General features: G+C 40.9%; 1 protein-coding gene across 1 annotated transcript; it reads right to left on the minus strand.

Annotated features, from left to right (window-relative positions):
* Positions 1-276: 276 nt before the first annotated feature.
* Positions 277-10,442, minus strand: LOC136678596 (mothers against decapentaplegic homolog 6-like). Its single transcript, XM_066656640.1, has 4 exons — positions 8,891-10,442; positions 6,728-6,784; positions 6,521-6,595; positions 277-1,242 (listed from the first exon to the last, which is right to left on the minus strand). The coding sequence occupies exons 1-4, from the start codon at positions 9,657-9,659 to the stop codon at positions 701-703; spliced, it is 1,443 nt and encodes a 480-aa protein (XP_066512737.1). The 5' UTR covers positions 9,660-10,442; the 3' UTR covers positions 277-700.
* Between the last annotated feature and the right edge of the window lie 5,207 nt (positions 10,443-15,649).

Consider the following 15,649-nt stretch of genomic DNA (forward strand, 5'->3'; position numbering starts at 1 on the left):
CACCATGAAGGGGGCGCCAGTCCTTCACAGGGCGACACACACATTTCCTCCGAATGACCATTTCCATAGGTCCACTAGAATTTCACAGGGCTGCTAGCAGAAAACACCTGTATTATCACACTAGGTAATTTTTGTTTTCTTGCAGAATGTCTAATTCTCAGTCATGAGTAACTACTGTTTATAACAAGACTACAGGTGGCAAATAAATATATTTGGGCTAAGAAGAAAACTTAGCAAATTGATTTTTTCCCCAAACATTCTCTGAATCAGAACAAGCAACACTGAACATATTTCATGAAGTGTTTATTATCAATGTGTCCATGTTACTTATTTTCTTCTGGATATTGATAGTATATGAAAACTATACACCAAAACCAGGTTCACTGTATACATCCATTAGCAAAAAAAATGGCGTTGAAAAGATTCCATGTAAAAACACAGAATCCAAAGTGCATTACCTGATCATCATTTTTCCTCATGTCCATATACACATTGCACCATACATAAATAATTACACTGTAAAAATGACTCATTATTTACAAGTATAGTGTATTTTATATAATATGCATATATAAAATTTTATATTAAATCTAGATTAGATTACATTTTGGGATTGTGGTTGTAAATGTTTGTGTGTCAGAGAGAGAAATATGGGCAGTTTTTTAAAATGGCACAGTCTAAGTACGTGTGTGTTTCTGTGCTATCTGTGATTGTTAAGCAGAATCTCCAGCCAGCAAGGACACGACGTAATAAATTGTCTTGAATAGCATGGCCCCCAGCCCTTGGCGAAGCTGATCCGAACACTGTTGGGATCATAAGGGCCTTCTGGGTGCAGAGAATCACCCGGGTGCCGGATTTGGCATGACTTCTCGTAGTCAAACACTTTAATGGAGTATCCGGGCATCACTCTGCGGACAGTGAGGCTGCGACAGTGTGGAGGGTCCAGAGTGGGAGAGTTGACGAAGATGGGGTGCTGAGCGCGATTGTAGGCCCACACACCATCAGGTTCTCTGCTGAGTATGATGCCGTGGCCGATCTTGGCGCGAGCACGCTGGACGGAGCTGCAGCGGGCAGGCAGGGGCAGCAGGCCGAGGCACAGGCCTGTGCCCTGAGGTAGGTCATAGAAGATGCTGAGAGAGGGGTCATATACTGGGTAGAGGCGACCCACTCGTGTACGGTGCTCCCAGTATGCCACGTTACACCAGTGAGCATGAGTCAGCGAGGAGGGAGACATACTGCCACCTGCAGGAGAAAACAAACAGAGAGACCAATATTAACTTACAGGAAATAACCAACTACAGGAATGCTAGGGATGCAAGATATGCACAAGAGACTAGCCCTAAGATTACTGTTTCATTTTTTTATTTGAGAGCAAAATGCAAGGTAACAAAAAGTCATTTTGGAGGATTTCTATTGGTTCCTCTATTATGAAATTTCACCAGGGTGTATGGAGCAGCTGATATGTTCAAATGAAAACCGATAATGTAATATTGTAATAATACACTGCATAATATTCTGAAACACCAACACACTGGTGAATCATTAATGTAGCATTATAAATTGCTTAATATTTACATCACATCAAGCCTTTCTAAGCATAATTTGAACTGCTTGTTTCCTTGGAAATAAAAATAGAAATAGAAGATGTCTTTTTCTGCAAAATCACCCCCCCCCCTCTTGGTGTGACACAGGTAACAATGGCCTGCATTTTTTTTACCTCAAAGCAAAGCCTGCAGCAATAAAAACCAAATCACAAGTGCATTACAGATACACTCTAATACCAGGTACTTTCACTGTCATTTCAGCAACACCACATTCCATACTACATTTCCAATAGAATTTTAGTAGACTACAAAAACCAGTAGCCTTGCTTGTCACTTTTCAAACATAACAGGCCCCTTATTTTTGCCTTGAGAAAAATGCTGTCCTGAAGCATAACGTCAAATGTTTTCACTCACTTTTATGTGCAGGTTTTTTTTTTTCCTTGAGGTTACACTCAGAGGAAGTGCTACCTAATTTCCGCACAGTTTCAAAAGTTCCCTTTGAGGGGGGATTTGGAGCTGAGGAGGCAAACGACTCCCACTAAAAGGCCCAAATCTGTCATCTCTGCCTCCGACACCCCCTCAACCCCCCTCACCCCCACCTGCCCTCCCCCTCTTGACTATCCCAGCATTCCAGTGAGCTGTGCTGGGCCGCTGGGGTACCCTTCTCCCCCTCCGAGGGCCAGCATTCAGCTCCCTGACAACTCAGCGCAGGCCTGTGACCCCCTGACCCCCCAGCCGCCGGCCTATCAGCTCTGATTAACTGGCACACAGACTGATGGCATTATTTTGCTTCACAGGCTCCACTGAGGGGGAGGATCTAAAGCCCCAGGCCTGTGGCCCCATTCTGTTCAGTACTCTCTTTCTCTCTTTCTCTACCTATCTCTCTCTCTCTCTCTCTCTCTCTCTCTACTGCTAATGAAACAAGGCCTGGTTAAAGAAAAGATTAGAGACATACACTGACTCAAAGTCCTAATCCTGTGCAGCTCCACATGCAGATATATACAGAATATGTTACTCTTCTAAAAATCTAAATCCCAAACTTTATCCAGTGATCAGTGCAGAACCTGTTAAGATGAGTAGATAATTAAAACAGTCCAAACCTACAAGGATTAAAATCTTATTTCATTGAAATGTACTAAAGCTGAGAATATAGTGTCACTGTCTGACAAATTTATTCATTTTACTCATTTTAATATTATATAATAAAAAATTCAAAAGCGTTATTAAACTGCCCATTCTCGGATCATGATATAAGATGTTAGATATTAGAATGATATTTAAAAATATCACTATCTGCTGAACCTGTGCTGCTTATGGAAAGCAGTCATTTAAATAAACTAATTTAAAAAAATCAAATACATTTTTAATAGAAAACAATGGGAAGGTGGAAAGAAATCTGCACCTGACCTCTGAATGAAACATAAGTTCACAGAGACTTATTTTGTATCTAGGTCCAAATGCAGTATTGCTTTTAATAGAGTTTTGTGAAACTCATGGTTCCTTTAAGAAATATTAGACTTGATTAATTTGTAATTGCTAATAACTGCTGGCACTCTTCATGTCAAGGTTCAAAGGTGTGTAATGCACAAGAACTGGAGCTGTGATATCATAAGAAAACACAGCATGCCACTTAACATGCAGACTACAACAAATGAAAAAGGAAAGACCCTGCCAGCTGAAATTCATTGGCAAACTGGGAAAACTGTACCAGTCATCTCTTTTTCTACAGGAAATTGGTATCTTCTCCTCTCATATATTAATGCCAGTTTCAGCTGAACATACCAGACATTTACCTCTGATACAGTCCACACATCTTATATTTCCTGTTTACTGAATATAGCTTTCAAATGTACAAAGCATATGATTACACAATTCCATGACTGTGATTTTCTTCTGTAAAAAAAATAATCACAAGTCATAAAAATATGATAATTGATACATGGTAATACACAGTTGCTGACCAGTGATACCACTTTTGGGACACATTAGGTTTCTAAAACATTCTTAAGAATTTTTCCACATATTTTCACCAATCAAAAAAGTTTTCTCTAAGATTGTATTGCAATTCAAGATGCTCATGGGTGGTGCGGCATCAGGAGAGGTCTGGGTGCCTTGGCCAAGCCTAAACCAATACCACAGAATGAGAGGGGGAGGGCCCAGAGGAGCACTGTTTGTCCCGCTGAGCCAAATATTAGATCTCCCTGCACAGATTAGACTCTTCCACCGAGCCAGGCAGGGGTGAGGGACTTCTGAGGAGGAGGAGGAAAGAACATGCCAATGCCAAAACCAAAAATGCTTGCAACACTACTGGCTTCAGCTAGAATAGCTATTTTGGCTATCCTGAATCTGGACCAGAAGTTCAGGCTCTTACAAAAGTAACATAGCATTCTTCTTTTTTGAAACTCATTCTTCTGGGTGAAATGTTCTAAAACATTTCTTGACTTGAACATATAGTTCCAGGGAATAAAAAACTTTAATTGGTATAGTACCATAAAAGGCCTGAACTATACTTTTCCTGTATTTCTAGCATTTCCCTCTGAAGTTTATTTGATTTATGTGGTTATATATATACCGAAAGCAGTTTCGATTTTTTTAAAACCATTTTCAGCCACTCTTTTTCTGTTACTGTCCCTTTAGGAATCATATTGTGTCTTATGCCTCATTCAAAAAAGCAGTCTAGATTAGCTTCAACATGGCCAAACTAAACTGCTGCAGAATTAAGTGATAGATATTAGCAAATGCATTGGGTTTTTATAACACCATAAAAAGGGTTATTTCACAACAAGCTGCTTTTGTACTTTAGTTTTAGAACAGACTGGTCTTTATAGAACCAGTCTAATATAGGTTCTTCTGGGAACCAAATGTTTTTTATGGACATTAGGGCAAAGAAGCCGTTTTGTGTCCCTTTTTATATGCATCATAAGTAATATATGTTTTTTTAAATGACAGACAAAAAACATACCAGATAAAAAGCAACATACAAAGGGTTTCATTAGTGAGATTAATAAGATCCCATTAGTGTAAGGTTTTGCAAAGCATTCAATTCATTCAAAACATTAGCTAGCTTCATTGCTAGTGTGTTTTCACTCTGTAAACCTTTTCGTAATAAAAATAGAACTTACTTCCTTTCAAGACGTTTGGTTAATGAGTTGAAAGAAGAAAGTATAAGTCATATACAGAACCAAAATGTAAACCAACTGTAAGCATATGATATTCATATCATAATAATAAACCTGTCTCTGGCATCATTTTTCGAAGTGATTTGTGCTGCGAGTCAGTGGATTGACTGGATATTGATTCAGGCCTTAAATGAAGAAAACAGACTTTGTCAGAATGATAGAAGACAGATACTTCTCTCTGTCACAAAACATGACTGAGAGAGATGTGCTCTCTTTCACACACACACACACACACACATACACACAGAAAATGGACACGTTCTAACAGCCCCTTGCAGCCAAGCAAACAAAAACACGCTTAAGTGTCTATTCCACAAAACGCGGGAGCAAACAATTTTCCAACAATTGATAGAGTCGTCCCTCAACATCTGTAAAGAATCTCTACGCAGACTGGCAGGATTTCATTAGTTAAATTGCGTGTTGGCCTGCGCTCAGTCAGGAAGAGGAAAAGCCACAGCGGGCCCTGTAATTTAAACCTTATTTTAAAATGCGACTGGCTGGCTGCGCTGGAGCCTGCGTTGCAAAACTCAGCAGGAAACAACAACATGCAAATAATGGAGAAAGAGCCGTATGTGACACACCAAAAGAGGATCTCATTCCTTGTCTTCAGACCACAAAAGGCTGGGTAATTATGTGGTGCTAGGAGACTTCCCACTGCTGCTGGAAGCCTAGAGGCCTGCTCTCCAGCAGCAGACTCACAAAACTGCCCATTGTTGCTCATAATCTAATTTGCAGAGAGTTGCGCCTCGAGTCTGGATGCTGGAAAGTGCACAGATGATGTTGAGGAATCTGTCTTGTACACCACTATGAGCAACAGTTTAGAGATAGGGACACTGCAAGATACCAGCTGTCTCAGAGTGCAAAACACCAGCACATGAACAATTGTCACACATTTAGCTAGATAATTTAAGTCAAAAGTAAAGCTTTGTCCGACAGGAGATCTAGTAAAAGGACATTCCATTGGACAATACTCCAATTCTGGCTTATGGAATTTGGTTAATAAGAAATGCTTCTGAGGTCAATACGACACAGCACAAAGCCAGAGGCAGTGTTGCAATGTAATGCACAGTGCTATCTTTTCACCCAGATATTTGTTTACATGTTTATGTCCCCCAAATTACACATAAACGCATGTCTGTTTAAATAAATAAATAAATAAATACTAAAAATGACTGTCCTGTTTTCTTTGGTATCTTGGAGGCTCTTCAGAGCACATTTCTTCAAAGCAGTCACTCCACAAACTTGGTTCTATTCCATGTCCCAACAAACCTGAACCAGTTAATTACTCTTCAACAGCCAACCAGATAATCTCAGTTCCGCAGTCATGGATTAAGTGATTTAGGTGTGTTTGGATCTGCAGCAGAACAGAAAGTGCCTGAAGCTACTTTAGAACAAGGTTTAGACCTCAACTTCAGAAGTGTACTCAGACATTTTTATGGATTTTAATGTCTAGTTCTCCCACATTCCTCTAGGGGGGGAGTTTCCCACGACAACCAGTCCAGAGCTCATCAAATTGCTCCTAAAACCCATTCCTGTTATCATTCAAATATCTAGCAAAGGTCAAAACAAACAATCAGTACTGTTCTTTATAACAGAGAGAAAATGACCTGGCTCTTACACCTTTGAATGGGTAGCATTCATATTCAAAACAGCCTGCAGCTCTGCTCATAAAAATCAAAGGACCATACACTCACATAAAGTCCTGAGGATGTTCTAAGTGCTAGAAGTTAATTTTATCAATGTGGGTGAACATCGTAACCCTGAATGTATTTATATCACTGAATATAACCCACTTACTTGAGTGACCCCCAGTCGTGATGAGTGAGTGTGTTGCTTCAGTCTCAGAAGATGGCAGCACTGGATGTGAAGGGTCTGTGAAGAAATCAATCAATAAGAGATGAATATACATTCTGTTTCAGATAAAAAGAAAACTATATATAGTTCCCAAAGAAATATATGCTGGAGCTAACAGGCAAACAACTATAACAACAGCATGTAACTTACCAAGAAACTCCTGTCCTTGTGTAAGAGACAGTCGTGAGTAAGGTGGAGGGGGCGAATCTGAAATGTAAAGAGCTTGCATTAAAGCTTGCATCATATTCAGCGTCCAAAACTACTGTACGTCCCGCCAGTCCAATACACGCCTCTGGCCATTTTACCGCCTCTGGCAGTGATCCTTTGTTTTTAGTATGCAACTGTGGGTTCTGCTGTGATTTGTTCTGCTTGCATCAGGTGTTCATTTTACAGCCACTAAGATTGCACCAGGTGTGGCATTATGCAAATTATAAAGTTAGGGTCAAGGTCCAGACCAAAATACAGTAGCACCACAACAATGGGCAGCATAAACCAAGAGATGACTTAACCTGCCACAGAGCCTGCTAAGATTGGCCCTTTTGAAGTTAGTGCTCAGTAATTTTGCCAAACATTTGGACACATAGAAGGAGAGATAAATATCACTTTTGGCACTTGGTATGGTACTGAAAACTCAAATGACATAATTTGCAAAGCATAAGGAATAAATATTCCATTTTTCTGTGTTAAACGTTAACTCAGTTTTAGCACATAGCATTCATGCTACATCATGTTACACATTACATTACCTATTGCTCTGTGGCCAAGCTAGCTTTAATGCTAACAATGATTGTGATGTATCAGTGCATAACAAAACTAAAAGGAACATTTTGCAGAAAACTATTCTCTCATTGATCATTAAGATGTATTGCTCAAAGTTGGCTTGTGAGGACATGTTGTATAATTTATGAATTGTAAATACATGTTATGTATTTTGAATTATGAAATTGGCAAGATTTAGCGTAACATTATAAAATAAATTTTTAACATATAATTTGAAGCCTGCTTTTGTATAGCTTTTTTTTAAAGTTTTGGCTTTTTAAAGCTGCTCTTTGGACAGACCGACACAAATTTGGGGCATTCCAAATAAACCATTGGAACTACTGCACACCGTCTGGATTACAGCTCTGAGAGCTCATTTCTGAGCAGCGAGTTTATGTTTTGGTGAATAGAAAAGCTGAATGAAGAGCAAAGGAACTCAAATAGTCCCAGCAGGATAATGAATTGGGAAGTCCACTTCCTGAACAAGAGTTTGTCACGGACTAACTTCATGCACTTCCAAACAGTTACTGTGGAGGATTGTGTCATAACTGAATGATCTCATTTGATGGACGTTTCAAGTAAGTTTGCATGCACTCACGCCCTTTCAGTTAAGACTGCAGAAAATTTGATTAAGCCTTTCTAATGCTTCCACCAACAAATCTGTCACTCTTTAATTCTAAACAGACATACAGCGCTGATGTCTGTCTCAAAGGCCTCAGAAGAAACAACATCTTCCCAATGAGACCTATGTGAGTCAGTCTAATTTTTAAGAGAATGCTGCATTGTATTGGCTGTAAGAGATCGTCTATAAAATTTAATGCACAGCTTATTGTGTGATTTAGCTCAAATCTCTCTAAATGCAGTGTGCCACTAGCAAAACTCACAAAGAGCAATGAAGTATATTATTAATATCCTAGAGGTATTTTACCATGACCTCATTTAATGCAGTATAATAAAAGAAACGCTAAACGAAAATCTTTGTAACGATAGATTTTAAACTTACTTAATGATGCATTTTATGTCCTCAGGAAAACAGAATATCATGATGCATATTGTTTATCATGAAAGCAACATTAATTATTGTGTTACTGGAATATTTTTTTCTTTCCCACAACTAACTGCTGAATGTTCTCAGCGTGCAAAATTAAAAAGCTAATTTGCAGGTAACGGATGATTTCAATTGATATATATCTTCATTCATTAAGTCATTTTGACTTTGCAAGTGACACCTAAAGTCAGATGGCTCTTAATATCATCAAGTACTATTTATTCTGGAAATTCAGAAGTTATTCTGGATACATTCACATAATGCACAACATCTGCTAGCATGGATTTTCCGACATGTATAAGAAGGCAACACCTGAAGATCAGGATCAAGCCTGACTTTCCTGATCAACAAAGCATTCTACAGTTGCTGTATGACTACTTCCGCCGAAAAAAACAAATAAAAATCCAGATGCATGTAGATAGTGCCTTTTTAGACATGAATGAAGGCACCATGATCCTGGAATGCAAAACCCAAAGGATCAAGGACATTGCTTTGAGCATCCTCACCTGGTCCACACAGGCGGCTGTAATGATAGGGGTTGCAACACGAAGTTTGACTGTCCTGTGCCCGGAAGCTCTGACAGTGGCACAGTGCTTTGAGCTGAGCGGAGGGCTGCAGATCTGGCCAACGGAAAAGCCTACACAACAGGTACTGAGGAGAAACAGCTTGACTACCAATCCGCACGTCAGCCGAAGTGACCATAACACAATCCCCTGGCACTCCACCTTTGGATTCAACTGCCTCCAACAAGACATCCAAAGGCTTCTCCTTCAGCTTCTTGAGGAATGCATATGCACACCTCTTGAGTTCTTGCTCTAAATGTGTGCGAGCTTTCAGCTCTGCAGAAGCACAAACTTCTCTGCTGCTTCTGCCTTCCCAGCGACAAGAAAGACCCCGGGTCAGTGCAGCACTTTTGGAAGTCCTTAGGTCTTTAGGCAGGTCTTTAAACAAGCAGCATTTCACTGTCCTGCCATCGCTTCCCTCAGATGGGGGGACACTGTGTTGCTCCTGGACACACATGGCACGGCTATCCTGTGCTAAAACAACTCCATGTTCTCCAGCATCCAACAGAATCCGTTGGTGGCCCGATAATCTGCCGACGTGGCCCAGAGTGTTGGCCAGCGATGCAGACTCTGTTTTAGGGATTTTCTCCGGGTTGCTGTCACTGGGACGATCTGGGCCCCCCTCTCCGCTCTCATGTCCCCCCTCACTATCCGGGATCACACGGCTTCTCCAGAGTCGCCGGACCAGACCCGAGCGTCTCGTCCTCAACATACGACAGATTGGGCGGGTTTCATTCGTCTTTGCCCTTGTCCTCTCTACGTCTGGAGGTGCGGGTCACTTGTGCGCCTGTCGTCCCACATCAAGGTTTGCGTCCAGGGGCTCTAGGCTACAGCGAACACATCCCTCTTGGCTGAAGCACAGCATACGAGTCTCCAGTGCTGCTCCTAATGAACCTCCCACCAGAGGTGCACCTACAGCACATTACAGCCCACCAAAGGTGCTGCATGCACCCAGAGCAGGACTCAGCTGATCTACTGCTTTGCTTTTTAACCCAGACTTCCTTGCATTCCTGCACAACACCAAAGGCACGACTTTTGGTCACATTTCAATTCAGCTAGAACAGCCACATAAACCTGAACGGACTCGTGGAGGACAAGGAGCTTTGAAGAGCGACCCTCAGGCAGCACCTCTATGGAGTTTTGCAGTTTTTAGGACGATGGCCACATGAATGGAGCGACGACGCAGAGTAATCCTTTCAGATACAATTCACATTCCTGTCTGCTCTGCGAAACACGGGCGAAAACACACGGGCGCACACGAACGATCTGTCCATCGGCGGAATGAATCCGTTCGGTTGTGCGAAGGAGACGCGATTAACCCGATTCTGCGATTGATTCCTTGCGCCGTTGCTCTGTCTCTGTCTCTCTCTCCCCTTCTCTCCCTTTCTTTCTTCTGGAGATACGCACTCTGTCCCATACACACACACACTCACACACACACACTCTCTCATACACACACGGGGCCCCCGAGGAGTGCAGTGGTGCCATTGGTTCATTCCCATCATGTGCTAGTCTAGACACTTTGGCGGCTGCGAGCACCGCTCACTGTTGCGCAAACACGGTGTCGGGTTTCTTAAAGGGTCCTCGCTCCTTCAGCGACCAGGAGAATGGAAACGACTTTACAGTATGTATCTTTAACCAATTATCATCGTAAATGACCATAGTTTAGGAAACGAACCAATAAAGTAGAAGAAATCTGTAGGAATGTGGTTTCCATTGTGCACTACAGAGTCAACATGTACACACGTTTTAACCACTTAACTATAATGATAAGTTACTTCATTATACACTCTGGTATAAATATAAAATATTTCACAATTATTGCCAATTATTTATTTTATAATTATATAATATACAAAAGTATGGCCATGTTTCTGTCCACTGTCCTCACACTTATGTAGTGGTGGTGTGTTAATAGGATTTATTCATTCATTCATTCATTATCTGTAAGCGCTTATCCAGTTCAGGGTCACAGTGGGCCCAGAGCCTACCTGGCATCATTGGGCGCCAGGCAGGAATACACCCTGGAGGGGACGCCATGCCTTCACAGGGCAACACACACTCACACATTCATTCACACACTCACACCTACGGACACTTTTGAGTCGCCAATCCACCTACCAACGTGTGTTTTTGGACTGTGAGAGGAAACCAGAGCACCCGGAGGAAACCCACGCAGATACGGGGAGAACACACCAACTCTTCACAGACAGTCACCAGGAGCGGGAATCAAACCCACAACCTCCAGGTCCCTGGAGCTGTGTGACTGCGACACTACCTGTTGTGCTAATAGAATTTATTTATTTATAATTTTATTTATTTTGCTATGAGTGTATCAGACACAGCATTGTCACTGCTGGACTGAGTATAGATCAATCAAAAATATCCACCCAGCACCATCCTGTGTCTAGTGATGAATGACTAGAGCATGACCAACACAAACTGTGCAACAACAGATGAGTTACATTACATCTCTGACTTTACATCTACAAGGTGGAAAAACGAGGTAGGAATGTCTAACACAGTGGACAGTGGGTGGACACCGTGTTGGAAAACTTCAGCACTGAGAATGATACCTGCTCAGTGGGGGTCATTTGGTGGTCCTGCTCAATGAAGTACAGGGTAAATGGCGGCAAAGAATGTATGCGGAGCAACAGATGGGTTGCATTCTGTAATTGTAGCACTGCAAAATGCTCTTGTACCATCGGTGGCTCTGGATAAGTGTAGGGAAGTGGTGGTGAAATTATGGATGGGATCCACTGTGTTTATATCTGACATTTTCTGTTGATAATTATAGTGCTCTTAATTCCTGTAGTTTTAAATTCAGTGCTGATTTCACAACCACCAAATACATGTTCATTGATAATATTTTTGGTTAAAGTAGGAGCTGCAGTAGTGGTGTTTGCAGCAGTATCATTGGTAACTGAAATGAACCCCATGAAAGGGTTAATCCTCCCCATGTGGAGTCAGAATGCAAGGCACGCCCCATAATACAGTGACTTGCTCACAGTAACAAAAGTTCAGGAGAGAATGCCTCCAATTGGTTCTTTAGATATTGTCTGTAGATGTCACTGAGGAGGTTAGACCTTAATAACACTTTAGTCCACCCTTTAAAAACTTCCGAAGGCAAGGCAGGCATTTTGCTTTTGCTGTTAATGGATGAAGTCATCTGTCTGTAAATTATAGGATAACAGCAGCTATAGTTTATATCTCACAAAGTCATGCTATTTGAGGTCACTGTCTCTGCTTATACCTCTCTTTTTAAAACAGTTATTTCATCTACAAGGAATGTAAAATATTGTACAGATTACTGGATAATTTAATCCGTGAGGTACAAACAAAGCTTTTTCTGAGGTCATTCCAATGTGATGCAGCACTGTAAACAGATGTACCCATTTACGTCTTTTAAAATAATAAAAAAAAAAAGTGAAATGTTATATTACCAATGTTTAAACCAACATCAATTTAATCAGCCTTAAGGTCTCTACACATTATGCAATGATCTGGTAATGGCAAATCAACAAATAACTGAACGAAAACTATTTTCTTGGGTTCTGTTTTGACTTAAAAACCCAGTATGCCAATCTCTGCCATGTATGGATTTTGGAAACTGCATTTTAGTTCATTAGCTTTTGTCAGGAAAATGTATACAAGCATTAGATATGGTACTCACAACTTTAATGAAACATTTGAACTGCCTTGAAATGATTAATAACCAGTGGATATGGGACCCTTACTCTTCAATCAGCAGCAGTTTATTAGGTGACTATTACAGCGTCTTGATGTATTTGGTTTGTGTACACCATCATCATTAAAAAGGGATGTGCTGGCTCTAATTCAGGCACAAACCTGGCCACAAAACAAAACCTTTTCATACATTAAAATTCCAAAGATGAGATAAAATGGTTGTCTGTAGCAGAGTAGTTTGCAATAGCAACAATCTTCCATTAGTACAATGCTTTTAGAGCTGTTGAAAACTTTTCTACAAACTCAATATAGCACTGCATTATGGGCTTCCTCTCCAGGAGCAGTGGTAGGATCCTCATTACTGCAGCAGTCACTTATCAGTTCTCAGAGTGGACGATAACCACGCAAGCCTGGCGTCAGGTTAATAATTGCTCTGACTCCCATTTAGCCTCCTGTAGATAATCTATCAGCAGAGAGGTTTGGAGCTAAGGAGACAGGGAGTCCAGCACTAAAGCACCTCCCAAAATAGCTACATGTCCACCCTGGCTCCAGGCAATGCTGGTCCCACCTTAAGGAGCCCAGCAAGACCAAGCTCCAGAGTGACGTGACGTCAGGAGCAGCAATGGGGTTATGGAAAAGAAGCTAGAGGCAAAGAGTGGTGGATGTCATTCTGGGGTAATGAAAAGCCCTCTGAGCTGGACTGGGGCAGACAGAGTAGCCATTGGAAGATGGAATTGATCCCAGTGTATTTGAGAAAATGGATTCCCAGAATGCTGAGATGATAATTTAAGGGAAAGACACCGTTCTGTAGCATATTTTTAAACGTATTGAGCTTGTATTGTACTTGAGCTTGTAATGAAATATACCAGGAATCTGACTCCAAAACATACACTGAATTAAATAGGTCAAATATGGCTATGGTGTATTTTTTTTATTTTATTTAATTCTAAATCTTTATATTTTATCTTTAATCCTAATCCTAAATTTCCTGTAATCAGAGATACAGGATCTGTTCTGGACAACCATTTAAAATATTTGAAATATTTACATTTATTCCAGTTTGTATGCTCTGACAAAATATTCCTATGAATGTTATTGCCCAAATCCCCTGAAAAACCCCACTCAAAAAAAAAAAAAAAACAACCTTTGTTGGTACTGACATTTGTTTGCCTGCAAAGGCTAAGGTAATAGCAAGATTCAGACAGACATTGTCGATGAAATGTGTCTACTGGGGAAGCTTTTGGCCTCCAAAACGGTGTCTCTGCAAGTGGAAGCCTCATTTATGGTGAAGAGAAGGCGACAGCTAGAGCCCTCAATGAGCATCTGCTGAGAAAACATGAGAGAGATACTCCTACGTGGCACAAGCCGGAAAATGTCTGTGCAAGACTGTGATTGAGCTGAATCCACAGGGAAAACAACATCTGATGGGTCTGTTTAGATTCTGGAGACACAGGCCTACTTTCTTAGTATGTCCTGTAGCAACTTACCTGAGGATACATGGCCTTGTGTAGACATTTAAAGTGAATATAAAGTTAGGTGCTGACAAATGTTTTAGAGAGACATAAACTCACTACAGCAAAACTGGGGGCGGCTGAGTAATGAGCTCTCACCCCTCGCTGTATGCCTAGCTGAACCTATGTGTGCTTTTAGGTCCTTTACACCTTTATTTGCTACACAAAACATGGGAATTTCTTTTTTAAATCATCCGAGAACTTATATTTACGTTTCGGCATAGCTGCTCGAGATGAGGGTAGGTACATGAGCTTTGCTTGACGTAAACAAGGACTACTGACGTGCAGACTGACCAATTAAATGTTTACAGAGAAGGTTATCGACCAATAACGGTAGCTCTACAGTCAGACCGTCCAATCAGAAGATTTTAAACTACTTCACCACGCCCCCTTCTAACTCAAGAGAACCAATCGGAGTAGGGGAGGGCGGTACTAGTTTGTGAACGAAACGCTTCTCGAAATTCTATGTAAACTCTAGAGAAACAAAATCGCGGATGTTTGGACATTTTTTTAAGTCTAAAAAAAAGGACATGTCAGGGTAAAAGAGGACATCTTGTCTCCCTAATTTATGGAAAAGTGTCTTTTATTCTATGCTATGGAACGTTCTCTTGACAAATGCGACGATTAAAGAAGCTAACTTCAGACACAGAACCTATTTTATTTCATAGATACATTTCAGGTAAGAACATTTTATTTTTTATTGTTCACCCTGACTTTAATGACATTCATTTTCACACCATGTCAGTCTGAGTCACTCTACACACAGCATAGTATTTTTTAAAAATACATAATTTAATTTGATGTATGGTATGTTACAATGTGTTGGTCTTTTTTTGCGTTTAAAAATAGATATTATAACATCATAAGCCTCTAAGATTACAGAAGTACTTTTTTAAGTTACAAAACGACCACAAAAATCACAGCATTGTTTTCTAAATAGAACTATCATAAACAATGTCAGGAATATACATCTTAGGATGTGTCCCCAAAAGAACATTATAAACACTCTTAACCAACAATTATTTGGCATGCCTCCAATCCTGTGATGTTTTTTTGGATCATGATGGATCGAAATGTGGTCATATAACAGATTCACATATTAAACCACCACAGTAGACCAAACCTCAGCCTCTCTGTGTTGTAATTCAGCCCTCTGTGTGCTTTCTAAACATGCCCATGTTTAGACTCAGAGGGGAAAGAGAATATCTAAGAAACTGAGGAAGGAAATGATTTGAAAACAAAGGAAAGGGAAAGAGAGGCAGAGTGACGGAGGCTGGGACTGCAGGGCTGCGTGGTTGCTGATTGCCTCGCAGGCTCAGAGCCCCCGGCGCCGGCCGAGTAGGCCACAGACTTCCAGACAGAGAGATTAGCCTCAGTGTTCACGCCAGCGAGAGTACACTGTGTCCAAACGCCACTCCTGTGTTTATGATGCACTTATGAAGGATGAGGTTGTTTTGTGATTATCGACTGAATAGACTTTGGTAAAAGGCCAGTAAAGACCCCT

Source organism: Hoplias malabaricus, chromosome Y (genome assembly GCF_029633855.1).
Source record: "Hoplias malabaricus isolate fHopMal1 chromosome Y, fHopMal1.hap1, whole genome shotgun sequence".
NCBI classification, from domain to species: Eukaryota; Metazoa; Chordata; class Actinopteri; order Characiformes; family Erythrinidae; genus Hoplias; species Hoplias malabaricus.